Consider the following 25,656-nt stretch of genomic DNA (forward strand, 5'->3'; position numbering starts at 1 on the left):
ACCCACACAGATACCAGTTTAGCCTAATGAGAATGCAAAGTGGGCTGGAGTCGAGTAGTAAAAGGGCAAGAACGTTTAGACACTTGGCAGGAAGGCCAAACACTTAAGAATATTTTAGTCTCTATTGTCCTTAACAACATGCACACACTGTGTTACAGTCAAGAATATCCAGGTTGTTACCCATAAACTTAAGAATCAGTTAAAATGATGAGGCCCAAGGCTGGGTTTACAGGCAAACACAACCTCACTGCTGTGGACATTATGAACCAGCCCAGCTGTCCTGAGGTAATCTGGTCTGAGAAGCATTTCTATGTTATGGGTCTGCTGATCCCACTCTTGGGAGCTTTTGGGTGGGTGGGTAAATTATTTTATTTCATTTTTAAAGTTATTCATTGTTATTGTATGGGTGTTTTGCCACCAGGTCTGTGCACCACGTGCGTGCTTCGTGTCCTATGAGTCCAGAAAGGGTGCTGGATCCCTGAAACTGGCGTGACAGACAGGTGTGAGCTGTCATGTGGGGGCTGGGGATGAAACCCGAGCAGTCAGCACTCTCAACTACTGAGCCATTTCTCCAGTCCGTGAGCTCTTGTTTGTCTTAAAGCTAGGGAGCCTTTTTACAGAAGAGAAAACCTATCCAGGTAGCTGCTCATGGACGCTCACTCCTGTAATTGGGGGCGTGCTGCCTAGTTCTGCTCCGGCCAGCAGGGGGCGCCGAGGAGAAGATGGGCGGAAGGCCACGGTCCTCAGAGTCGGGATTTCTGGCTCCAGAACCGGATTGCCGCTCAGCCGCCAGCCCGTCCGGTGGTCCTCCTGCAGCAGCGTCCAGAAAGCAGGGTTCCGACCAGACTGTAGCCACCCGCGAGAGACCCGGCTGCAGCAACACCCGCCCGGGTCCGCGCCTGCCCGGAAACGCGGGCGCTCAGGGGGCGGGGCCTGGAAGCGCTTCCGGGGGCGGGGGGCGCGGGCAGGGGCGGCAGCGGGAGCGGCGGGGAAGGGCCTGGCGCCGGCGGCGGCGGCGGAGGGGGCGCCGCGGGCGGGCGATGTGAGCGCGGCGCGCGGCCCAGGTGAGGCTGGCGGGCCGCGGGCGGAGGCGGCAGGGTCGGGACGGCCCGTGGGGCAGCTGTCCAACCCCCCGTGGGCGCGGCGGGTCGGGCGAGACGCTGCCTGGTCAGTGCCGGGGCCGGCCGGGCGGGGTCCTGAGGCCCGGGCACCTGCCGGAGGCCAGGCAGTTGTCCAGGAGGGGCGAACCAGGGCTGCTGCCTCGCACCTCTCCAACCTCCGCCCCGAGCGGCTTGCTCTTCCTCCGGTACCGAGGGGTCTTAGTGACCGTGGTCCCCGGAGAGCCAGGCCCGGCCTGGGGGGGTCAGCGGGAGGCTGCCCAGGAGCTGCTGCCTCCGGCCACTGCTTTGGGCCAGGTAAACAGGCGGCGTGTGTTAAGCTTGGCCGGGGTGGTCTCCGTGGTCACTGGCGCACGGCTGGGGACGGACAGGGGAGGGGGGCGTGTAAAACATTGCTCGCCTAGGCCAAGTGACTGCTCTGGGCTACTTAAATCTGGGACACTCCATCTTGAGGTTTTCAGCAAGTTTTTTTCCGTGCTGGGCCTCAGTTTCTCCACCTGAGAATTGAGAGTTTAGATGAACTCCCTACAGACCCCTCATGATGTGAACGTCTGACATTGCAAGGTCTATACCTGGTTCAGCATGCTGGGCAGTTTTACCGAAGTCTTCCCCGAGACCCCAGATGTAGGCTTTTTAACCGCTTCGTGCACTTTGTCGCAGGGAGGTTTCAAAATGATTCCCAGAAACGTTTTCTTGGAAATAGCTCTACTGATCCTCCGTCGTTCCTTGCCGTCGGCCTGTGGAGCGTTTTGCATGCAAACATTTTGCTGTTTGTATTTGCCCATTTTGTCTTTGTTCCCTAGTCTAAGCTGTTTTTGCCTCACATCTGGATTATTGCAACAGCTTCGTAGCTGGTCTCTTGACTCCAGAGGTTTCACCCTCCCCCATCCTTCCTTTATGCTAACGCCAAACTTAGTATAGGAAGTACAAAAAAAATTAGTTGAGTCCTTGCTTTCGTAGTAAATGTCACGTTGTGAGTGGTGGAGAAAAGGAGTTGAAGGCACTTTGATTCTCCAAGGCTTTAGAGTGGGTGTTCAGACATTGCCTGTGAAAAGGTAATGTCGGTGAGAAAAGTCTGCGTCCTATAGGATCAAGCAGGAGAGGTGGAGGTCAGTAGGCAGTTGTGGGGCTTACTGAAGGGGTGGTACTTAACTGGGCGTTGAGGGCCAGTAGGATTTAGATGGGGGAAAAAGGATCCTATGGAGTTAGTGACTAGACCGGAGGGCTAAGATGGGAGAGGAGTAGGAGAGGAGGAAAGATTGATTAGGCTTGGTTCCTGAACGCTAGGTCAAAGTTGAAACTGTTGTAGAGGCAGGCATTTTCCAGGAGCAAGAGACCAGGGTTGCTAGCGGTGGAAGGAACAGAGGCTGGGACAGTGAACTAGGGGAACAAGGCAGACCACTGCTAAGAGCTGAGTCGTGTCCTGCTCGCTTCATGGTGCTTCGCTGTTCCCTCGGGCCCCCTCCGTTTGGTTTACTCCTCTCATTGGAGCCTGACTTTTCTCCCTGCCTCCGTTCTCCAAGTTACAGGCAGGTTACGACTGCCTGTAGGGGTGTTGTTCCAATCTTCTGAGCACATTCTCCATTTCACTTCCTTCGGCCCCTGCTGAAGATACACTTCCTCCAAAGGGTGTTCCCTCACCGCCCTCCCCCATGCCTTTGTGGCGCTGGGACTCCAAAGCAAGCTTCCTTGGTTATGGAGCCTGTCCCGGCCCAGCTGGAACAGCAGTTTTGTTTGAAGTCACAGCATGTTAATGCTTCTTTCAGATTCTTTCTGCTACCTGATGCTGGAACTGGAATTTTGATAATAGGTCCTCAAACAGTTCCTGATTTTTGTTGGTAAACAACTTTTTTTTTTCTTGAAGGAAAAGCTGTTAATAGTTAACAACAGCTTTTAGTTAATAACTTTCTCTGTCCTCTGTAACTGCTGGTGCTTAATGCTGCAATTCCAGGTGGCTGTTTTCAATTTTATTCTCAAATGCAGAAAGCACAGAATAAATTCTGTGAAACAGGATCAGGAAAGAAAAAAAATAGGAGGAATTCTTAAGTCTATGGGGAAAGCAAGCATCAGACAGGCCTGAGTTTGAATCTCAGCACAGCCACTCACCAACTAGGTGAACTCCAGCAACTTATCACATTCTCTGAGCTTGCCTCTTTCGTGGTGTTGCTGTTGTTGTTTGTTGTTGTTTGGTGCTGAAGAGTTAATTAACCCAGGGCCTCACAAATGCTAGGCAAATGCTCTACCACTGAATTGCATCTCCAGGTTGAACCTGACTTTTCTTACTTGTAATGTATAATAAAGTCTGCGCTGTAGGGTTTTACAGTGTGTGTGTGTGTGTGTGTGTGTGTGTGTGTGTGTGTGTGTACAAACATGTACACTTACGCTAGGATGGAGTGACAGGTATACTATTCTACCTTTCTCCCAACTCCTTGTTATCTTTTGAGACAGGGTCTCAGATGGGTTGACCAGCAAGAAGCCCTAGAGCTTCTCCTGTCCCACCTCCCCAGTGCTGGGACCACAAGCAGGAGCCTTTGCATGGCATCATGGGTGCTGAGAATCTAAATTCAGGCTGGCAAAGTAAGCTCTTCCTAAGCCTACACCCTCTCCACAGCTGCTGTGACTTTTAATGAAGATGGCATACAAAGGAGGTAGCAAAACTTAGGGACTGCTAAAGACATTTTACTGTGATTAGGTGAGGTGCTCTCAGAGTGCAAAGGAGATAGACTGCCATGTTCTCTGTCTAGCCCATCTGTACATGTCTCTTATTTTGCCTTCCGGTTGAAGCAAGAATGTCAAGTATTATGAACCTAGAGTCCCATCATTTTGTTATATTTCCATTAATTTTCATGTTATTTTAGTTGAAATTCTGTTTCATGCTTTCAGACTTCTTACTTGTGTCCATTTAATGTTTTGTAGCTGACAAACTGCTGAATTTAGTTTAGTGAAGGTCACCAACTGAGTGTAGTCAAGCTTCTAAGGGTTTTTTTCTGTTGATGTTGCTGGCATGGAAAGCACCCTGGAAGGATGCAGTTCAAGGTGAGCCTTTCTAATCTGTTTGTTATAAGAGGTGGAACGCGTATATTTTCCAGGTTTCCTAAAAAAGCCAGCCATGAGCAGATACACATTAATTTATTTGAAGGGTCTTGCTTTAAGAAAGCTTACTCCTTCTGCCTGAAACAGAGTCATTTTTTCAGCCCATGATTCAAATGTGAAAAATATAGCCAGGAACACCAGGCAAAACTCTGGCACCATATTAGACTGAAACAGGAGGATTACTTGAACCCAGGAGTTTGAGTCCAGCTGGGTAACATAGCAAAGTCCTATCTTTAGAAGAAAAGCAAAGATTTTGAAATGCTTTTTGGGGCCGACTTTACTAACAGTATAAAAACAATGAGCATTTCACAGTCAAAATTTGAAAACCATTTGAAATGTTTGTCCAGTTTGACATTATGGCCCCCTTAACCACCACGTCAGACCAACTGAGTTTTATAGGGCATCTTGAATGGGATTTGTCTTGCCACTTGAAATGGGTCGTGTGGACACCAAGAAAAGCCACACAGCTCACCAGGATTCCTGAGTTCTTCTCTTCCTTCTTAGAGGGGTATACACTTTGACCTTGAGACTGACAAATGTGGTTTCAGTTCCTAGCTGGTTGTCATTAACTAAGTAACTCCAGGAAAGTTCCTTGTCTCTTGGAGGAGTATGTCTCTTCATCTGTACAGTGGAAATAGTTGCAGCGTTTGTGTGTTGCCAGGAAGAGCTTCTTCTGCACAGTGGCAGGGCAGGAGCTAAGAGCAGCTCGTCCTCACTGATGCTGGTTAGGTTGAAGCAGCCATTCCTCTCCTGTGTGAAAAGCTCAGAAGCGCCTTCCAATGTTTTGCATTGACTAAGACAACTCACACCCTCCCCAAATTAGTGTATCTGGGCAGACCTGGAGAGTGTTAGCGCCTCGCTCAGAAATGTAACAGTTCGGATAAAAATGTTCTCTCACATGAATTAATGCAGTAAGAACTCTAAACTTGTTTTCCTTTAAATTAGGAAGCGCCCTTCATGAATATCCATCACAGAATGCCATTTCCTCCCTTCTTTTTTTCTTGAGTTGAGTTTCATCGGCATCACAATGCTTCCTGCAGGCATACTGCTTGCTTATCAGGCTACCGAAAGCCTGGGTTTGGAATCACACACATCTTGACTGAGAATAATGGTCCTTCCTAGTGCCTCAAACAGCTTCCAAATTTGTCACCTTCCTTTCTTTTCTTGGAAATGTAGCATCTCTGGAAGCAGCAGAGTTTCCAGGTGAGATAGAAGTCAGCCACTTTGCAGATTTTGCTTTCTGTCTATCCTGCACCTCCAGGATCTTCAGCAGGGCAGCCTGAGTGCTGAGGGTACTGCTGTCATGGCAGTCCAGAGGCCTTGACTTAACCTGCTTGGTTTAGGATGCATCAGCTGACCCATGCTAAGAGCTGCTTGTGAGGTCCCTGCCTAGGAGCTCGTCTGGCCGAGTGAGACAACACCCATTGCTTGGTCTGTACTCCAGGTTGTCATGGGGAGAGCATTCCGAGGCTTTACCTGTGGCCGTTATGAAAGGGACTTTAAGCCCTTTCATATTTTGTCCAGGTAATATTTAGGAGTCTCTTGTTTGTAGTAGGCTCTTGGGCACAGGTTGTGGTGTAAGAGGTTTTGTGTTAGTTTTCCTCACATGTAATGTTAGGTGTGGTGCTGGATTTTGCTTTCCATCCTAGTCAGTGGAAGTGGTGTTTCAGGAGGATCGGGTGTGTTGACTCTGACCCACTACTACTATGTTAGAGGGCCTCTCCCTAGGAGCAAATGCATTCTTTGCTTCTCAGCTCTTTTTTCCCTCCCTAGCTCTGTAATGCAATGCCCTCTTCAGTTAGCAAATTGTTGATCAGTCCTCAGTCTCTCCCACTCCATACCTCCTCCTGCCCACTGGGCAGCCTAATCTCAGCTTGCCCTTTTTGGACTCTTGTGCCCCAGAGTGGATGCCAGCCCACACTTTTGAGTTTCTGTGACTCCTTCTTTGGACACATGTACACTATGGCTGCCCTAGAATTTCATTTCCTTCTCTAGCCTCGTCTCTACATTGATATTCCTGCTGTGCTTCTTGTATTAGGGCTGTGGCCGCTCATGCAGGCTTTGTATTTGCTAGACAAGTACCCCACCATGGAGTTTAATCCCTAAACCCTTAATGTGTGTGTATGTGTGTATTTTTTCCCCACAACTTGAAAAAAAAAACCCGAAACTACATGGCCTCTAAAGATGGAAAACAATAAGGAAAAGGCGTGTCTCCGATGCGTAAGCGTGTGGACAGTGTTCTGTCATTTGTTACCACAAAGCTACAGTAATGTCCATGCATAAATGCAAACCATAAGTGCTGCCTTTCATAGTCCAGAAGAATGCAAACCTGAAGACATCTATCTCTGGAGTCAAAGGCAGGGGGATTGCTACAAATGGTGAGTTCCAGGCCAGTGGTCTCAGAAAACAAAACAATTACGTTTTTAAAAAATTTTTATTTTTTATATTAATTATAGTTTATTCACTTTGTATCCCAGCTGTAGCCCCCTCTCTCATTCCTTCCCAACCCCTCCCTCCCTCTCTCCTATGTCCCTCTCCAAGACCACTGATAGGGTGGTCCTCCTTCCCTTCCATCTGACCCTAGTCTATCAGGTCTCATCAGGACTGGCTGCAATGTCTTCCTCTGTGACCTGCTAAGGCTGCTCCCCCCTCAGGGGACAAAATGCAGCCTTAAATCATAACTGCATAAATTGCTACTATAATTCCATAGCTGCCTCCTGCAGTTCCTGCCATGCTTGCCAGCCCCAGTGACTTGCATGTGCCAGTAAAAAGTGTTCTCTTGGGGTTGTTGTGTAGTTCTCAGTGTGTAGAACCTCTAACATAGGAGTGTGTGTCGGTTTACTATAATAGGTTAGAGTTTCAGTCAACAGCAAGTTATTGGTAGTTAAGTTTTTAGAGAATCAAAAGTTACCCATAGATATTGTTAGCACCTTTAGCCCCTGTGTTGTTGAAAAGTTAACCATAGTATAAAGCTGGGCATGATGGTATATACCTGTAATTCCAGTATTTGGGAGGCAGAGGTAGGAGGGCTGGTTGCCTTGAGCTTGAGGTCAGCCTGGGCTATAGAGACAGGCTATAGCCTGCCTCAAAAATAAATAAATAAACAGAAATTTTTTAGCGTGCGTAAATTGTTCTACATCTGTCTACTTTTAAAGTACATCACAGAGCTCCTTCCATATCGAAGCATACACACTATATCTGTCCTTTCTTGGATTATTGAGACAGGGTTTCTCTATGTAGCCCTGGCTGGCCTGTAACTTTCTCTGTAGATCAGACTGGCCTTCAACTTACAGAGATCAGCCTGCCTCTGCCTGAGGGCTGGGATTACAGACGTGAGACACTACCTCCTGGCTCAGTCGTTCCTTTTAACAACTATATTATGTTTCATTATAGATTTGTTTTTGTTTTGTTTTGTTTTGGGTAGAGTTTCTCCTTGTTGCCCAGGCTGTTCTTAAACTCCCAGACCTTGGTGGCTGTTCTGCTTTCATCTTTCCAAGTAGCTTGAACTACTTGCCACTGCACCCTGCTTTTTCTTTTTTATTATTTATCTTATTTATTGTTGTTGTTGTTTCAAGACAGGGTGTCTCTGTGTAGCCTATTTATCTTATTTGTTGTTGTTTCGAGACAAGGTGTCTCTGTGTAGTTTTGGCTGTTCTGGAAAGCTTTGTAAACCCAGGCTGGCCTCGAACTCACAGAGATCCGCCTGTGTCTGCCTCTCTGAGTACTGGGATTCCAGGCGCACCCCCACTACCCTCGGCGCTACCCTGCTTTTTCTTAATCAGTCACCTTTTGTGACTAGCAGAAAAAGAAAGAGAGAAAGAGAGAGAGGAAAAAAGCACAATGCATGTCTTCTTTCATTTTGTATACATCTGCAACATACATACATACTTCTGTAAGCACTGATTCTGTATTCTAATTTTTAAAAATTAATTTCTATTGCATTCATTTATTAAGTGTGTGGGTACACGAACATGGGACTGTGCACATGTGGAGAACAGCCTGTCAGAGGACAACTTGTGGGAGTTAGCCATGTGTGTCACAAAGGTCCAACTCAGGTGATCAATTTAAGTGGCAAGTACCTTTACCTGCTGAGCTGTTTCTCCAGCTAGCTCCCAGACAATTTTTAGCAGTTAACTTAGACCAAAGGCCTTGTATGTGCTGATAAATACCACCAAATTATCCCTCAGGAATACATTTGCCAGCATTTAAAAGCTTTCTTACATTTAATGGCTTAAAAGTGGTATCTTGGTCGGGAAGTGGTGGCACAAGCTTTTAATCCCTGCACTGCAGAGGCAGGTGGATCTCTGTGAGGTCAAGGCGAGCCTGGTCCACAAAGCTTGTCTAGAACAGCCAGGGCTGTTAAACAGAGAAACCCTGTCTTGAAAAACAGACAGACAGATAATAAAAGTGGTGTCTTGGAGCATAGTGTGCCTCAGTGGTAGAGTGATTCCCTACCACAGGCACAGTCCTGGGTTCAACCCCAGTGCTGCCCACTACTAAAAAATATCATTTTCTTTTTTGTGATCCAAATGTCTTTAGTCATGTGATCCAATGTCTTTAACATGTTTTGGTGGGGTTTTGTCTTTTTAGCTGTAAATAGCCTTTGCCTATTCTTGAGGAAATTTTTTTGTGTCAGTCAAATTTGATTAACAAATTAAGTAATTTAGAAATAGCCCACTATGAAATCTGTGTGTACTTCCTTTCAATCTGTCATTTACCTATGGCTTTTTAGAGAGAGAGTTGTGTTTTTATTGTACATTTTTATGTAGTCCTGTACATTTGTCTGTCTGTGCCTTTGTGGATTCTGGAACTGATGTTGTGCCTGGGAGAGCTAGTGTTTATGAATATACCAAGCGCTTTCAGTTATTTTTTTGGTGATACACAAGTCTTTTCAAAATACTCTTGTAAGAATGTTGATGGTACTCAGGCGACAGCCAGAGCTAGCTGAACATTGATTGCTTACTCGTTTTTAGGACACTAGCAAGCAGGCAACCACTTTGAAGGCTTCAGGAGCCTAGTTCTACATTGGCCAGGCCTTTCATTTCACCCTGCAAGTGACCTGCAGTGACATCCCCCTGTAAGAGTGTCATTGCTTTTTTCTCCTTTGTCCATACCATGTAAAGGAACAGGGCTAGTCACCGGTGTCTCTTTTTAGCTCAGCATGTCTGTTAGTTTCTGCTTGACTGTGCGCCTATCTCTCTGTTTCTGTACAGTGCCCTTTCGTCCAGATCTCCCTCAGGTTAAAAACATCACTTTGCAGGGAAGCCTTGGAACTGAGCTAGGATCAGGTCATCTTGCATTTCAGAACAGGACACTGTGTGGCATCGCAGTGCAGCGGTATGTCCTGCGCTTTTTCTTTTGGGATTGTGCAAAACTTTCAAGTAGCCCTATTGCCATCCGGATTTTTGTTAAGCCTTTTGTTCCCTTCTCCCTTGGTGTGTGGGAGGAATAGTAGTTGATGGACCAGTCCCTCTCCCTGTTGCCATGCCCACAATGCTAAGCTGTGACCTCCCTTAGTGTGCCCAAACTTCTCCCTCTTTGATCTGCTACTCTGACCTCACCTGTCAATTAGAACTCCCTACTACTTGGAGCCCCTCTTTAGCATCCTCATGGCTCACTCAGTCCTGCGCACCCGCCAGAGTTTACTCTTGCTGTTTGAACTCTAGTCTCAGTGCTGCTTTGTATTCTGTTGAAGTTGGGCTGAACCTGTGTTGTCTTGGTGACACCTTGAATCACCAAAGGGCTGTCACTTAAACCCTAGCTTTGTGGTTTCTAACCAATGAAGGCTTTTGTATGGAGAGAGGGCTTTTGGCTTAAAGCAGACATAATGAGCCAGAGAAAGGGGTCTGAAGAATCCAAGGGTATCAAGACTGATCTTGGAAGAGGTCTTGCACTTTATTAGGAGCCACCCCTTCCCCCCGACACCCCATGTTTTCTTGATCATAACTCTTATCTATCTGCACAGGTTTGGTTTTATTGCTTTCAGAAAGAATCTGCTGTAGCATAGGTTGGCCTCCTGTCTTCCTGCTACTCTACTAGGAAAACAGGCATGAACAGGTGGTTTTGATCTGGAAGAGGACACTTTAAGCATTGTACTTTCAAGGTCTGTTACTAAAATGCCTTCCCTATCTTAGTGATAGGAAGATACTTGCCACTTTTCTCTGTGACCTTCCTTCCTCTTTTGCCTTTGCTGCTTCACTTCCTCTGCTGGGCACAGTGAAACAGGGAGGTTATCCCATAGAAGATCAGGATGGAGATAATGCTGGAAAAATCAGCCTCTTGGAGTCTCATCTCTAAAATGGAATAATAGTACCTGCCTCATTTGGGAAGCACAGGGTCTCCTTGAGGTGAGGCATGATTGCATTCAATAAGTGGAGTTTTATGATGATCATGCTGGGAGGGCTCAGGGGTATGACTGCAGGTGACATTGAAGGAGCAGGCGAGCATCTTCCCACAGGTTGAGGACCATGAAGACATGAACAGTAGCCAGTTTCAGCTAATTCCTTATTTTTAGAGTTAAAATATAGGATAAATGACTAGGGTTGTTGTTGTTTTGTTGTTTTGCCCTATTATAATATGCTAGGAAGACATGATTAATCTGCCAAATTAAAGAACACTGATCCTAATGTTTTTAGTGAGTGAAATAATCAAATTCATTATTGTTTTCTGAAGCAGCTGTAAACTTAATCTAAATGAAAAATGAATATAAATCACATCTCTGCATTATCAAAAATGAATTTGATTCCCATCTCTCCGTGGGCTGGGAGAAAGCTGCATTAAGCCCATGTCAAACTGCAAGACAGGGACTTTTGCGCGTCCTTGCATTCCCTGTGGTTTGCTGTATGTAGGAGTTGATGTTGAATGAGTATTTCCTATATGTGTAGAGAAATAATTTAAGTCCCCAGTTAGTATGCCATTTACTGATTGCAATTAAATCTTAGTGCAGCACAAATGGCAGACTAATTTCCTTAATTTACAAAGAGTTCTGACAATCCAGTAAAAAGGCAATTGCAGGCAGAGGATAAGAAGAAGCAGTTCAGAGCCCAGCTGCCTTCAGCCTGCCATTGACAAATTGCCATGAAGTGTGAAACATGGCGGCCTCATTGGTAGAAAAGCACATGTGCAGCAGAAGGAGGAGGGGCTGTTCTCCTCCCTCCAGTTCAGCAAAGCTACGACAGCTTAATCCTTGATGCTGGTAGGTGTGGGGAGCAGTTCTTCCCCGTGGGCTGGGCAAACCAGTGGGCACTCGCCACCTCTTAGAAGATGCTTCAGCATTAGAGGTTGAAATGCAAAGCCTGTCAGCTCTTCTTCGGGATGTTACAAGAGAGCCACCATGTCTGTAACGCGCCACCGTGCTGTGTGTGCTGGTTGATTAGTTTGCTTCCTGGTTTTGTCATCAGTTGACGTTGGTTCAACACAATGTTACACAGCTGTCCTTAGGGTTTATGAAGTTGGAAAAAATGAGGTTGATGAGTAAGTGCCTCTATAGGAGGATTTTAAGGTATATTAGATTTTTTTTTTAATGTCCATGTGTATATCTGCTTGTCTGTATGTGTATCATAGGCATGCAGACACCCAGAGAGACCAGAAGGAGGCATCAGATCCCCTGGAACTGGAGTTACAGGTAGCAGCGAACTGCCACATGGGTGCTGGAAATAACATGGAACCTCTGGTCTTTCCAGACCTAGTTACGTTCCTTGGCCAGCACATGCAAGCACAAATTCAGGATTCTCTGAGGGTTCCTTTGGAAAGAGGGCATTGGAGTGGGGAGAGTTTTGTTGTTTTTATATTTTTCTTTACTATGCTCTGAAATGCTATAATAGGCATGTGTTTTTACTCTAAAGACAAATGTGTGTAAAAACTTTGCCTAAAATAAAGTAGGTCTGTTGAAATTCCATGCAAGGAAAAGCTGCTGGCTCTAATGAGCAGAGAGTGGACCATGGGTGCAATTGGTATCCGGACAAAGCCTCTGAGTTCTGGGGCCACTAGGATAAATCTGGCCATGGGGTATAGAACTTGCAATCAATTGAGCCTTTTCTTCTGTTCGGTGCCTAGACCTATGTGTCCTGGTACTGTGCCTAGAACTGAAATTAACGGAGCTCACCTTGCTGACTTCCCAGGAGCGGTTTACCGGTTTACCGAGTGTTGCTTGTTAGCAGGTCTGGGGGAGGAGTCTTCAAGTCTCATGTCGCTTCTTAGGGAAGCTACTGTGAGGCAGAGGAGAGCACCTTCTTTCTCCTTTTGCAGAAAGATGGGGTCCTTTGGGTGTTAGGGCGGTTGTTCTTTCCTGCAGCCCGGAGACAGGCGGCCTCTAGGAAGCCCTTTTCAGTTTTATGCTCCATCACAAAATGCTCTACCACTTGTGAGGCCTCCAGACCTTCTTTCCTTTTCACCCTTTGATTATCTGTTTAGACACCTTCTGCTGGGAAAATGCCACAAGATGTGGGTGATGTGTGACCTTTTCTTAGGTGACAGGTTTATTTTTGTAAGTCTTGCCAAATGGAGAAAGAATTTCATCTCTTGTTAAATATTGTTTGTTTACTGATAAAATGACTATTTTCTCTCTGTCTAAAAGTCTATTTTTATTCTTTGTTTTTAAAAGCATCTGCTCATATTTGTGGAGTTTGCAGTTATGATATTTGGCTTTATTATCTGTGAGTTTCATACTTCTCTTCATGTATTTTGTAAATCCTTCTCATAATTTGTTTCCTGCTCATTTTTTGTAAGCATTTTTAAGGTATAAGTAAAACTATTAGTAGTACACCCAGTGCCTTCTCTTCGGGGAGTGCTCTACAGGAAGGGTGTAGCTATGAAGTTTATCAAGTTCCCCAAGCAACCTCTCTTTGTCCCTTTCCCCATACTTGAAATGGCTCGTGAAGCCATCTTGGTGTGATCTCCTGCCATCAGCAGCTTCTGTGGCCCCTGCTTTTCCCTTTAGTCCTGTCCCTGCTGAAGAAGCGCTTCCAGAATGTCCTTCCTTCTGGACTCCGGCAGTCTCTCTTAACACATGTGATTCTTTCTGTGGAGATAGTTTCCCTGCAGGACTTCCACGCCCTCACAGATCTCCGGAACCTTTCTGCATCCTTTTGATCTTAAAGTAGTGATTGCCCCGGTGGCCTTCTGTGACCGCACCCTCACCCTGAAGATGACCAGGATTTATGGTCAGAGGAGTATAACTCCTCATGCAGGTGCTTGGCACATGGTTAGACTTGTCAGTGAGTTAGAACCCAGTTGTACATTATATCTGGATAGATTTTTCTTTTTTGTTTTTTTAAGACATGTAACCAAGATTTGGTGTGAAATGGTGAGGAATTTAAAATAAATGCTTCATGATAATGTTTGCTCTGTTGGGTTAAATTTATTATTATTACTTTACTTCATAAACATAGTGACTGGGTGGGTTAGGGTGCTGTACAGCAATGAAGCCTTTCTTAGCTGTGCTTGAGGCTCTGGTTTCTGTGTCCAGCACTGGGCTATGGGGGAGGCTTGGTTGGAGGGTTGGTAACTACTAGAAAACACTGAACACATGCAATGTTCTAGAATAGATACATTTTTAAATCATTTTTTAAAAAGATTTTATTTATGTATGAGTGCTCTATCTGCATGTGCACCTGCATGCCAGAAGAGGGCAGTAGAGGGTATAAATGGTAGTGAGTCACCATGTGGGTGCTTGGAATTGAACTCAGGATCCCTGGGAGAGCAGACAGTGTTCTTAACTGCTGAACCGTCTCTCCAGCCCTTAAATCATTTTTTTTAAGAAACTTAATTTAAAAAAAATCATTGGCCTACATTATATTTATAAGTTTATTTTAGACAGCATTTATCTCTATAGCATTAAGTCTCACAGCCAAGATATGTTTCTTCATTTATCCATATAAAAATTCCTTATTAAGATAGTGGATAGGAGCCGGCGTTATGGCGCACTCTTGTAATCCCGCTTCTTAGATCCTCATCACTTGTGTTTTCTGTTTAAATAATATCTGCATATAACATTAATTCTGTCTTTTCTTGAATGGCTGTGCGCCTTCATTTTTTTTCTTGTTGCTTTGCCTCAGGATTTCAGATACAACAATGTGAAGAATGTGATGGTAAAGCCAGGTGTAGTGGGCACACCCTCACACCTTTAATCCCAGAACTCAGGCAGAGGCAGATAGATGTCTGTGGGTTCAAGGGCCCCTGGTCTACATAATGAGTTCCAGGACAGCCAGGGCTATGTATGTTTTATTCAACTAAAAACTACCAAAAAAAAAAAAAAGAGAGAAAGAGAGAGAGAAGGTGATGGTTAAAAGCTGTGTCTATTTTATAAGCCCCATGGGAATGCCTTTAAATGAAGTATTTCTAGAATGTGCTTAGAGAACACTAATTCTTTGGAATACTAATGTCGTACCTTGAGCAGAGAGTTCCACAGTTAAATGAGTTTGCAAACTGCTGAGTTAAACAGAACGCTTGCTGCAGGACCCTTTCAGATGGGTCATTACGCTAATGTCTTTAATCCCTAGGAGGTAAGGGTGTTGGGGCTAGACAAGTTCTGTTGCATAGTTTTGGGAAGAGACAACAATTCTTTCTTAAGGCTAATGTCTTTGCTTCACAGTAGTTGCTGGTTACTGTGTTTTCTTACTCTGAAGGGGTATTTACTTCTGACATGAATTTTTGGTGAGGTGTTGATGTGGCCACGCAGTTTTCTCCTTTGACTTTGTGATGCCACAGATCATTTTAGCAGCTGTTCCTCAGTCCTGGCGTTTGCATGAGGGTCTCACAGCCCCGTAGATGAAGCAGACCTCTTTCTGCTCTGTGTTGTCCTCTGGTGTCAGGTTTACACCAGATGCATTGAGACGCAGATGCGGCTAAAACAGTAAACGGCCTGGAGATCATTTGTGCCTTGGCACTTCTGTGTCTTTTTCATTTAGTTCTGCCAATTTATGTTATCCTAAAAATATGTCCATTTCATGCAGATTTCAAATTGGTTTCAGTCAGAAGTCTAGGATAAATAGAAGCACAACATTCTTCTTGACTAAAATGTTTAACTCGTATTCTGACAAGATTGAAAATTCTGATGTGATCCAGTCAAACTGATTGATCCTTTCCTTCAAGAGTCTTAGATTTAGACTTACCTTACAGTCTTACCTTTTCTCAGTGCTTATATGCTAGTGAATTGTTTTTTGTTTCTGTTTTTCTTTGTTTTTCTAGCCTTCTGGGTTGAGTTACTTCTTCCTTCTTTCTTTTTTTTTTTTTTTCCGGTTTTTTGAGACAGGGTTTCTCTGTGTAGACTTGGCTGTCTTGAATCACTTGGTAGGCCGTGCTGGCCTTGAACTCACAGAGATCTACCTGCCTAGAGTACCGGGATTACAGTCATGTGTTTTGATGCCTGGCTCACTTCTTTTTCTTTTCTTCTTCCTTTTATTTGTGTGGTTTCTTTTTTTATTTATTATGTGTGTGTGCACGCACACACGCACGTGGAGGGGGTCCAGTTCTGAGACAGGGTTTCTCTGTAATGGCCCTGCTGTCCTGGACTTTGTAGACCAGGTGTGTGCCACTGTGCCCAGCTTGAGTCACATATTTTCACTATTCCCTTAAGATAAAGTTGTTAAGGCGCTGACTTCCCTTGTACTATTTTTTGTTGTAGATGATGTTTTCTAAGCCTCAATGTTTTATTGTGAAAAACTTCAAAGCTGCAGAAAAATTGATAGGTTTGTTTGTTTGTTTGTTTGTTTGTTTGGCTTGGTTTTGGGTTTTTTGTTTGGTTGGTTTGGTTTGGTTTTGATTTTGGTTTATTTGAGACAGGGTTTCTTTGTGTAGGCTTGGTTGTCCTGGATTCACTTTGTAGACCAGGCTGGCATCAAACTCACAGAGATCTGACTACCTCAGCCTCCCAGAGTGCTGGGATTACAGGCATGCACCACCATGCCCGGCTTCTTGGTTTTTGAGATAGGGTTTTTCTTTGTATAACAGGTTATCCTCCAACTCACTATGTAGACCAGGCTGTCCTCGAACTCAGAGATCCTCCTGCCTCTGCCTCTGTTGCTGCCGCTGCTGCTGCCTCCTGAGGGCTGCAATGAAGAGTGTATGGCACTACTGCCTGGTCCAACAGGTTTTTACAGTAGCCACTGACTGCTGTGTACTGCTGTTAACATTTTACTGCCTTTGCTTTGTCACTAGTCTGTCTGTCTGGTTTGAGAGTTAGTGCTCAAGTAAGTTAGAAACAAGGGCAGACTTTCTCTCATGCCCTTCATGCTCTTGATTCTTGGTAAGGAGTATTTCACTTTCTGATGGTTGGCGAGCATTCAGGAAAACCAGAGTATGAGGCCAGACTGACTGGTCTATGGGGTGAGGCCCTGTCTCAAAAAGCAAAATTTATTGGTCATTTTAAAAACAAAAATAGAATTGTTTGATCTAGTCTTGTGTTTACCTCAGCAGCTGTATGCTATTTGTTTGTGTGTGTGTTTGCATGTTTGCAGTGTACTTGAGGTTAGAGGACAGCAATTAGAAAAGCTGTCCTCTAACAGCTTGAGAGCTGGAGCAATGGCCAGGTGGCTAAGAGCACTGGCTGCTCTTCCTAAGGACTCAGGTTTGATCCCCAGCCCTCACATGGTGGCTTACAACCATCTGCAACCGCAGTCCCAGTGGATCCAGCATTCAGTCCTGGCCTCTGAGGACACTGTGTGCACATTGTACAGGGGAGACATGTGCCTGCTGTCCCAGTGCCCTGGGCAGGAGACAGATGGGCATTTGGGGCATGCTGATCAGCAAGACTTGCCAGTTGGTGAGCTAGGGCTCAGTGAGAGACTACTCTCAAAAAATAAGACCTCTGGCCCCTATGGGCATACTCATACATGTTCCAGCCCGTGTGGTGTGTACATAAACATGTACATACAGAAATATACAAGGCAGGATAGTCTGTACAGGAATTGGAACATTTTTGTGGAGTTCCTCAGGTAGTAGGTGAAAGGGAATTTTTCTTGAAAAACTCTACTTTCCTTCAGCTGAGCCAGCTTTCTTATACATGCAGTGTTTTTTTTTTTTTTTAGTAATTTTTTTGAAAATAATTTTATGTGCATTAATGTGAAGGTGTCAGATCCCCCAGAATTGTGAAATCGGTGTTACAGACAGTTGTGAGCTGCCATGTGGGTGCTGGGAATTGAACCCAGGTCCTTTGGAAGAGCGGACAGTGCTCTTAACCAGGAGCCATCTCTCCAGCTCTTGCATGCAGTGTTTTACTTTTGATTGAGTTGTGTGTTAAGTAAGAATGACAGTGGGCTAATTGATCATTCACTTATTTGGCTTTAGGTGAATTAATGGAGAGATGGAAGATTAAAAACTAAGCAAGAGGAAGAATGTTCAGTCAGACCTTAGGAATACTAGCTTCGGAGTTGCTGTGAGCTCCTGTTTTCATTGCTTGCTCTTGCTGAGGAGCCCTGGTGAATTACGGATGCTCTTTGTCTCTGCAGATTACGCCTGGTGTCGGGAGAAATGGACAGCAGCAGTTTCATTCAGTTTGATGTGCCTGAGCACAGCAGCACTGTTCTGAGCCAACTAAACGAGCTCCGCCTGCAAGGGAAGCTATGCGACATCATCGTCCACATTCAGGGTCAGCCGTTCCGAGCTCACAAGGCCGTCCTTGCAGCCAGCTCCCCGTATTTCCGGGACCATTCAGCACTGAGCACTATGAGTGGCTTGTCGATATCTGTGATTAAGAACCCCAGCGTGTTTGAGCAGTTGCTCTCCTTCTGTTACACTGGAAGGATGTCCTTGCAGCTGAAGGATGTTGTCAGTTTTCTGACGGCAGCCAGCTTTCTTCAGATGCAGTGTGTCATTGACAAGTGCACGCAGATCCTGGAGAGCATCCACTCAAAGATCAGCGTGGGAGATGTTGACTCTGTCACCATTGGTGCTGAAGAGAATTCTGAGAGCCAGAACGGGGTGAAAGATGGCAGCTTCTTCGCCAATCCTGTTGAGATCTCCCCTCCATATTGCCCTCAGGTACGGCCGCCTCCAGTCAGCAGTGATCTCCGGATGGAGACAACCCCCAGCAAAGCCCTTCGGAGCCGCTTACAGGAAGAGGGGCACTCAGATCGGGGAAGCAGTGGGAGTGTGTCTGAGTATGAGATTCAGATTGAAGGGGACCACGAGCAAGGGGACTTGTTGGTGAGGGAGAGCCAGATCACAGAGGTGAAAGTGAAGATGGAGAAGTCTGACCGGCCCAGCTGTTCTGACAGCTCCTCCCTGGGAGACGACGGCTACCACACGGAGATGGTGGATGGGGAACAAGTTGTGGCTGTGAATGTAGGCGCCTATGGCTCTGTGCTCCAGCATGCGTACCCCTACTCCCAGGCAACCTCACAACCTTCCAGTGTGCCAGAAGCTTTTGGAGGTCAGAGCAATTCCAGCCCATCTAGGTCCATGCTGAGCTGCTTCCGAGGCCGCGGGGCCCGCCAGAAGCGGGCTCTGTCTGTTCACCTGCACAGTGACCTGCAGGGTGTGGTGCCAGGCTCTGACAGTGAAGCCATGATGAACAATCCTGGTTATGAGAGCAGTCCCCGGGAGAGGAGTGCCAGAGGCTACTGGTACCCATACAACGAGCGGTTGATCTGTATTTACTGTGGGAAGTCCTTTAACCAGAAGGGAAGCCTCGACAGGCACATGCGGCTGCATATGGGCATCACTCCCTTTGTGTGCAAGTTCTGTGGGAAGAAGTACACACGCAAGGACCAGCTGGAGTACCACATCCGGGGCCACACTGACGACAAACCATTCCGCTGCGAGGTCTGTGGCAAGTGCTTTCCATTCCAGGGCACCCTCAACCAGCACCTGAGAAAAAACCACCCGGGTGTCACCGAGGTCAGGAGTCGCATGGAGTCCCCCGAAAGAACAGATGTGTACATGGAACAGAAACTCGAAAGTGATGCGGCAGCCTCAGAGATGGCACTAGATTCCCGCATGGAAATCCACACGGTATCTGATGCACCTGACTAAGGTGACAGAGAAGGAGCACCTGAACAAAGCACATCAATCAATGCATCGTTGTGATTTGCTTTGTTGTAATCTTTGCTTTTCCCCACCATCTGGAAATCTCCCGGTTCCTCCCGGTTTCTTGCTAGTTTCTCTGAAGGTTCTGGGTGGGGTACTTCTTGTGTTTACCCTCCCCTCCCATCCCCTTCCCTTCTCCAAGGAGCTCAAAGCATGAAGGGCAGCATATCCAGGGAAAACACAGGCTGACAGTATTCCTCTTTGGCTGAACGTTTCTCCCAACTCTGCCAGTGATTCAACTATGCCAACTGGTTGACCCTACGTTCTCTGCCAAAAGAGGCAGGCGCTCTCTATGGGTGCTAGCCCCAGTGTGTTTTCATGGAGAGGCTAGGATGCCGTCAGCTGGTACAAATGGGTAACCTTTTCTAATTTAAAATTACTTTTAGGGGGTAGTTAGACAATTTATATATATATATAATAAAGTGGTTATTATATATATAGTATATATACATTCTCAAATTTGAGTTTATTCTGGTTGAGGTGAATGTAAGAGGAATATATAATTTAATACAATGTGAACAGAGCTCAGACTCTGTTTCAGCCCCACCTACTATGTTAGTTTTAACCCTTCGTTTCCCTTACAGAAGAATGTCAATAGATTTTGATATATAGTAATCATGGTGTCCAAATGCAAGCAAAGCAAATCACAGTGTTCGTAGCTCTGTTTCATAACAAACACATAAACCAAATGCCATAAAATTCCTCCAACTGTAGTGGGAAACCATTTTGGAATTTTTGTTTGTTGTCCAGGTACACTGGACAACCTGTGGTGCTGACCTTTCTATACAATGTAGTGTTATATTAGCCAACCCCAAAGGAGCAGTGGTTTTCAAGGTTTTTACTGGCCTACAAATCTACCTTCATTCCGTACTGTAGAAGCATACATACCAGGTAACTAAATCCAGTCGCTCCGTCGGGAGTTAGTACTCTCACTAAAGGACAGGAATTTGTAGCGCTTGTCTACAAAATTCTCCAAGCAGTGTTGTAGTTCTGTTGTTTTGTTTTCTTTTGGGTTTTTCTCTCTCTCCTCAAACAGCCAGTTCAGGTGCACAACAACTTTTTCTATGCAGTTCCCAGGGAAACTGCAGAACTTGGAATTTGTACTTTTTGTAAAGCTATACTCTATGGGAATTGCAAGCAATATATCTATCTTAGTATTGTGTGTGCTAACAGAGCCTCAGTGGCTCCCCACTCAGTGTTTCCTGCTTGAAGAAAAAAGTCAAAACCCTCCAAGATCCTCTGTGTGTCACCAAATCTGTGTATGTCTCACCATTTTTGGTCATGTGGTGCTATTTTTATGTTAAATATCTTTTAGGTCAGTATCCGTCTAGAAAATGTGAAACCTACCAGTAGTAATGACGTAGTTACTTTCCTCTCAAGCTCACAGCTTGAAAAAAAAACCTCAAAAGCATGTGCTGGCAAACAGGTTACTGTCTGAGTTGTGTCTGGTCAGTGCTTCTCTGCTGTTAGGTCCATATACACCAGCAGGCTTCACAGATAGCTCTGGTTCTGTGGATTCAGGCAAAGGGCAGTTTAGGAAGCAGCTGAGGGGCCGGTCTTGCAGCTGTGCTCTGCTCTGCCTGAGAACCTGGACTCTAACAAATAAACAGAAACTCAGAAGCTAAGGACCACCCTCAAAGGCTACAAGCTAAAGAATACGGAAAAGATGTTTGCTGGTTTGCCATGCTTTTTTGGCTGTTAAAATACCAAGAATAACAGTTTTTGGGGGAGGTTTTTGATTTTTGTTGTTTTTGTTTTTCCTTAAGTTTTATTCCAGCCCTTGTGTGTAGCAGCCCCAGTGGCGGCTCAGTAGCACCTCCTTAGCACACAGGATCTGCTCATGTGAATTGCTCGCCTCACCTCAGTGTTAACTCCTGTTGAAGACTAATCCCGCTGCTCCCTCCTGGAGCGGCTCTTGCTAATCGGGTATACGGTATGCCTTTTCCTCGTCAAACTGCCTAAGTCGGGGTTTGTTCTCTCCCTGAAGCATTTGTTCAGCCGAGAAAGCTGAAGGCCTCAAGGAGAGGCTGGGCCCCAAATGTTTACCTACTTAAGTGTGTTCTGAGGTTTCAGGTAAATGTCTGTGATTTTTCATTTTCCTTACACAAATGTTTTTGGTTTTGATTTTTGTTTGTTTGTTTGTTTATTTAGAATTAAATGCAAAAAAATTTTTTTTGTGTGTTGTGATATCAATTAAGTTTGTGACAAGAAAGGCCCCAAATCGAAGGACGTGAGACGTGGAGCTCATGGAAGGAGCCTCCTTTTCACTTAGTTAGGCCTGTGGCCTTCTGAGGCGCTTCCAGAGCACCTGTGGCGAGGGGAGTGCACTCGGGCAGCGCGTCCATGTCCTGGCTCTTGTCACTGTCTGTTGGAACTTTCGTACACGGAGTTCTTGTGTTTGTCAACTTGTTTAGCTGGTTTGAGTTTACCAAAGAGTGACTTATCCAAAATTGTCTTTGACAAAAATATACATTGCTTTGATTGTACAGTTCAGGTTCAAACATTGTAATGGGACTGTTAGGGGCAGAAAACCAATTTGAGTTATAAATGATCATGATTCCACATTTTGCAAGTTGCGCTTGCTCCCATTCATGTTGCTAATACTTTACCCTCTCCACTGCTAGCAGTGTTAAGAATGAATTCTCAAGCCATAACACAGTACTGTAAAGTTCACGGGGCTTTGAGGGAGACAGCGTCCAGGCCAGCACAGCGTTGCATAGCTTGTCTGCACAGTCACCCTAGGTGCCTGCCAAAGGGCATGGCTGCCAAGGGCCTTCCATGCAGACAGGGCCGCAGCAATTAATTGTGCCTAGCCACATGAGGATGTGCCAGGAGAGCCAGCATGGCCGCCGAGCAGGCCTCTCTCCCTGAAGCTCACTGTGTAACTCCTTGCGGACAGCAAACCTGTCCCTGTACAGTTGTAGGTTAGGTCTCTCCGTATAGCAGATGCACAAGTCCACTAAGATAAACAGTATGTGAAGACATCTTTCACAGTGAATTATGTCCTGCTTCCATACAGGCCTGTGCGTGAGTGAGTCTCTTCTCAGCTACCTTTCCACCTTAGACAATGTGAAGACAGCCACAGCGCCCTTCCTTCCCTATGACATTTACCCCATTGCACAAACTGTGAAGACGTTTTATACTTTTGCTAACATTTGTGGTTTTCAATCCTTATGTTTCTTCTCATCAGTCCTCTGCCCTCTTGTTTCTACTAAAGCTGTAAATACCTTTAGAAACCATTTGTAAATACAGTTAAAAGATGAGTTCATCTTCCCGGTCAGTGGAAAAGCCTCCCAATCAATTGGCTCTGCTTTGGCAGTTTTTGTTGTTGGGGTGTGTGTGTGTGTGTGTGTGTGTGTGTGTGTGTGTGTGTGTGTGTGTGATGTTTATTTGTTTGTTTTTTTAAGCAGCAGAAAGGATACTGTCAGTTCACTGTTAAGCAGAATATACTGTAGAACTAAATTGGTAATTTTTAAATCTCCAGAGCATGAGTGTATGTCTTTTTTAATAACAGCAAGTATAACCACCTCTTTATTTTACCCTTAGCCCAGACCATAGGCCTGCATATTTTCTGTGTGTGGTTTTAATTTTTAACAACCTTGGTTCTGGAGAGAATCTGCGGGAACACAAAGCAAGGGCTAGGGGAAATGTCCGTGTGAATGAGCTCTACCTTAGGGTGCTGTTTTATTTTAAGCTTTCCACTTGTTACTGTGATGCTTTTGTTGTCACTGTTGTTGTTAGATTCTATAATGGTTTCCTGTGAAGCCTCCACTGAAAGGGACTCAAATATGCAACATCTAAACTATTTTCCAAGGGCTCATGCCCCTTGAATGGTGCTTCTAGCCTGGTCAGGGTTATTTATTAAATTTTATATATGAAAGTATTGGGGAATATGTAAACTCTTTATACGAGACTATCTAGTTCTTACATCATAGATTTCATGTACTCAGTGCAGCTGAACTGTAAGTTCAGAGAAGTCATTCATTTTGTTCCAGATTCGTAATGGTCGTCATACACGCCGTCTTCAGTAAGTGCCAGAGTTCCCACTGTTCCTGCCAGGGCTTGCCAACTCCAGGTGCCCCCTGGGTCTGGCACAGACAGGGCTATTGCTGCTCCTGATTAGCTCAGAGTAAGCCTCGCTCGCTGCTCTGAGTGGCAGATTGAGCACACAGACCTCTCACAGCCCTTCAGTGACAAGAATGCTGTGAATGTGGCCTTGGGACTTGCAGACCAAGCTCCAGGCTGCTGCCCTGACTAGAGCAAGAGGTAAACTCACCTGCCTCCCCTGAGAACGACCGACCGTTTTCCTAATGTGAAACCACCCCGTACCACTTTCGCAGTAGGGCTAGCATAATCTTCCGTTACAAATGGCTGAGCAGTTTGAATGACTTCACATGGTGTCATTATCTTGCAATATAAACTGGTAACCTCACAATGCCACACTTCATCACCACGTGAAGTAAATGAAGCTAGCTAAGCGGATGCTGTATCAACTTGTAACTTACCATTGAGGGTTATTTTGTAGCATGAATTGAAGACTATTTATTCAAATGATATTTTACTTGTATTCATTTTGCTTTAGGTTTGTGACATGAATATTTCAGTGCTGCTTAATTTCATTCTGAATTCTTGTTTCTTGCTTGTAAATGGCTTTTTTTATGGTAAAGATGCAATGGAAATTGCTGTTTGTAAATAAAAATGCTGCTAGAGCAACATTGCTGTGGTCTGTGTGTTCTCTGCCTCCAGCCCCTGACAAGCACCTGTGTCTCTTACTACCCACTGGTTCTCTGAAAGGCCAGAAAGACTAGGTGTATCCCAAGAAGACTCAAGTAGCTGTGGAGCTCTGATCCTTTCTTGTGTGGCCAAGACTAGGTGTCCTCAACACGAACCATGCCAAATGCTTTCCCTATCCAGCGTGGAAGCACGCCCACGGCAACCCTGTGGTGCCTTGCCCAGTGCAGCTTACAGTGGGATGGGCTGCTCTCTGTCTGCTTAGCCGCCTGACAGTGACCATGACTACCCTTTCTCCTCCTCATCTTTTCTTCCTCCTACACTCATTTCTTCCTCTCTGTCTTCTACTCCTCCATCACACTCCCCCCAATAACTCCCCCAGCTCAGAAGCCTTTCTCCCTTACAGCAGCCCTTCAAGGTTAGACCCTTCACAACAGACTTACTGAGTTCTTCCACTTTTCATCTGTGTTAGACAGTCATCGGGGGGCTGTTCCCGTCTCCCCCACTTCAGCCTATCAGTGTCTTATTGCACAAATCCTGAACTCTTGCCCTTGAGTTCTTAGCACAGTCCTTGTACCACAGTGGATAGCTGGCAGGTGTCCATTGAAAAAATGAGCAGGCCCTTGTCTTAAGGGCTGAGCTGGACAGTGGGGCTGTGGTGTAAGCATGAGTCAGCATGACTCCCATGATTCTACAAGCTGACTGTTTCCTGCGTGTGTGCCAGGGCTGCTCTACAGTCAACTGACAGTGGGTATATGCTATGGAAGGCCTGTTTGGGAACTAGCTTCCCCCACTGGATGGGGCCTACATCAGTTTATATGCCTAGAGGTCTGACTTTAAGTCTTGTCTTTGCCTGACTACGACCTTAAGTCACATAACTTCTTTTTGCACTCCCTCTCCACTATAGGGCTTTAGTTTACTTTTTGAGACAAGGTCACCATAGTCCAGGATGGATTCAGTCTCACATAGCCAAGGATGACCTAAAACTTCTGATCCTCCTGCCTCTGCCTCTAGATTGCTGGGGTTAAAAGCATGCACCACCCCATCTGGTTTGTGTGGTATTGGAAATCCAACGTGATTCTTTCTGCCTGCCAAGCAAGCACTGCCAGCTATGACAAGTCTTGGTAGAATTGAGGTGGCATGCAGAACCTGGAGGATTGCTACTCTGGCAATCAAGTTACTTCTGTATGACTGTCATTTTAACAGGCACTTGCAGATGAACAATTCATCACACATCCAGGTCCCTGGAGCTGGCTTCAGAGAATTTTCCAAATGATTTCTTTTTTCCTCTTCTCAACCCCTTCGCGTTCTTCCTTCAGTTTTATTAATGTAAGCATCAAAAGGTAGCCATTGCCTTGACTTTGAGACATACGGGCTCTGTGGCTAGCTTCCATCACTGACGTGCCTTGAGGCCTTATCAAATCTCCCAAGAGCATGCTTGCTTTGCCGGATGATTCTTCTCCAGGGATACAGGCTTCTGCTGCTGTTCAGACAGAGAAAGGAATTCCTGTCTTGTCTGTGCCCATCTATGCACACGGGGCACGTGCCGAGCCAGTTGCCAGTCTCATCTACTTTCTCACTGCCCTTTAATCAACTCCATGCCCTCGTCTCTCCTCTCTGACTCCCACGTTGTAGGCAAGCACGGTAGCCCTAAGCTAACACTCCGCCCTTCTTGCCTCCTCTGCTGTGT

General features: G+C 45.6%; 1 protein-coding gene across 1 annotated transcript; it reads left to right on the top strand.

Moving 5' to 3' along the window:
* Positions 1-1,001: 1,001 nt before the first annotated feature.
* Positions 1,002-23,940, top strand: Zbtb34 (zinc finger and BTB domain containing 34). The gene is made up of 2 exons (XM_055600791.1): positions 1,002-1,064; positions 17,657-23,940. Exon 2 carries the CDS (start codon positions 17,679-17,681, stop codon positions 19,179-19,181), a length of 1,503 nt encoding a protein of 500 aa, XP_055456766.1. The 5' UTR covers positions 1,002-1,064; positions 17,657-17,678; the 3' UTR covers positions 19,182-23,940.
* Positions 23,941-25,656: the final 1,716 nt, after the last annotated feature.

The sequence above is a fragment of the Psammomys obesus genome, unplaced genomic scaffold (assembly GCF_907164565.1).
Source record: "Psammomys obesus unplaced genomic scaffold, mPsaObe1.curated_primary_1811, whole genome shotgun sequence".
NCBI classification, from domain to species: domain Eukaryota; kingdom Metazoa; phylum Chordata; class Mammalia; order Rodentia; family Muridae; genus Psammomys; species Psammomys obesus.

What these genes read in the sequence shown, in the direction of transcription:
- Zbtb34 (XM_055600791.1), top strand. Translation starts at nt 17,679, where the DNA reads ATGGACAGCAGCAGTTTCATTCAGTTTGATGTGCCTGAGCACAGCAGC.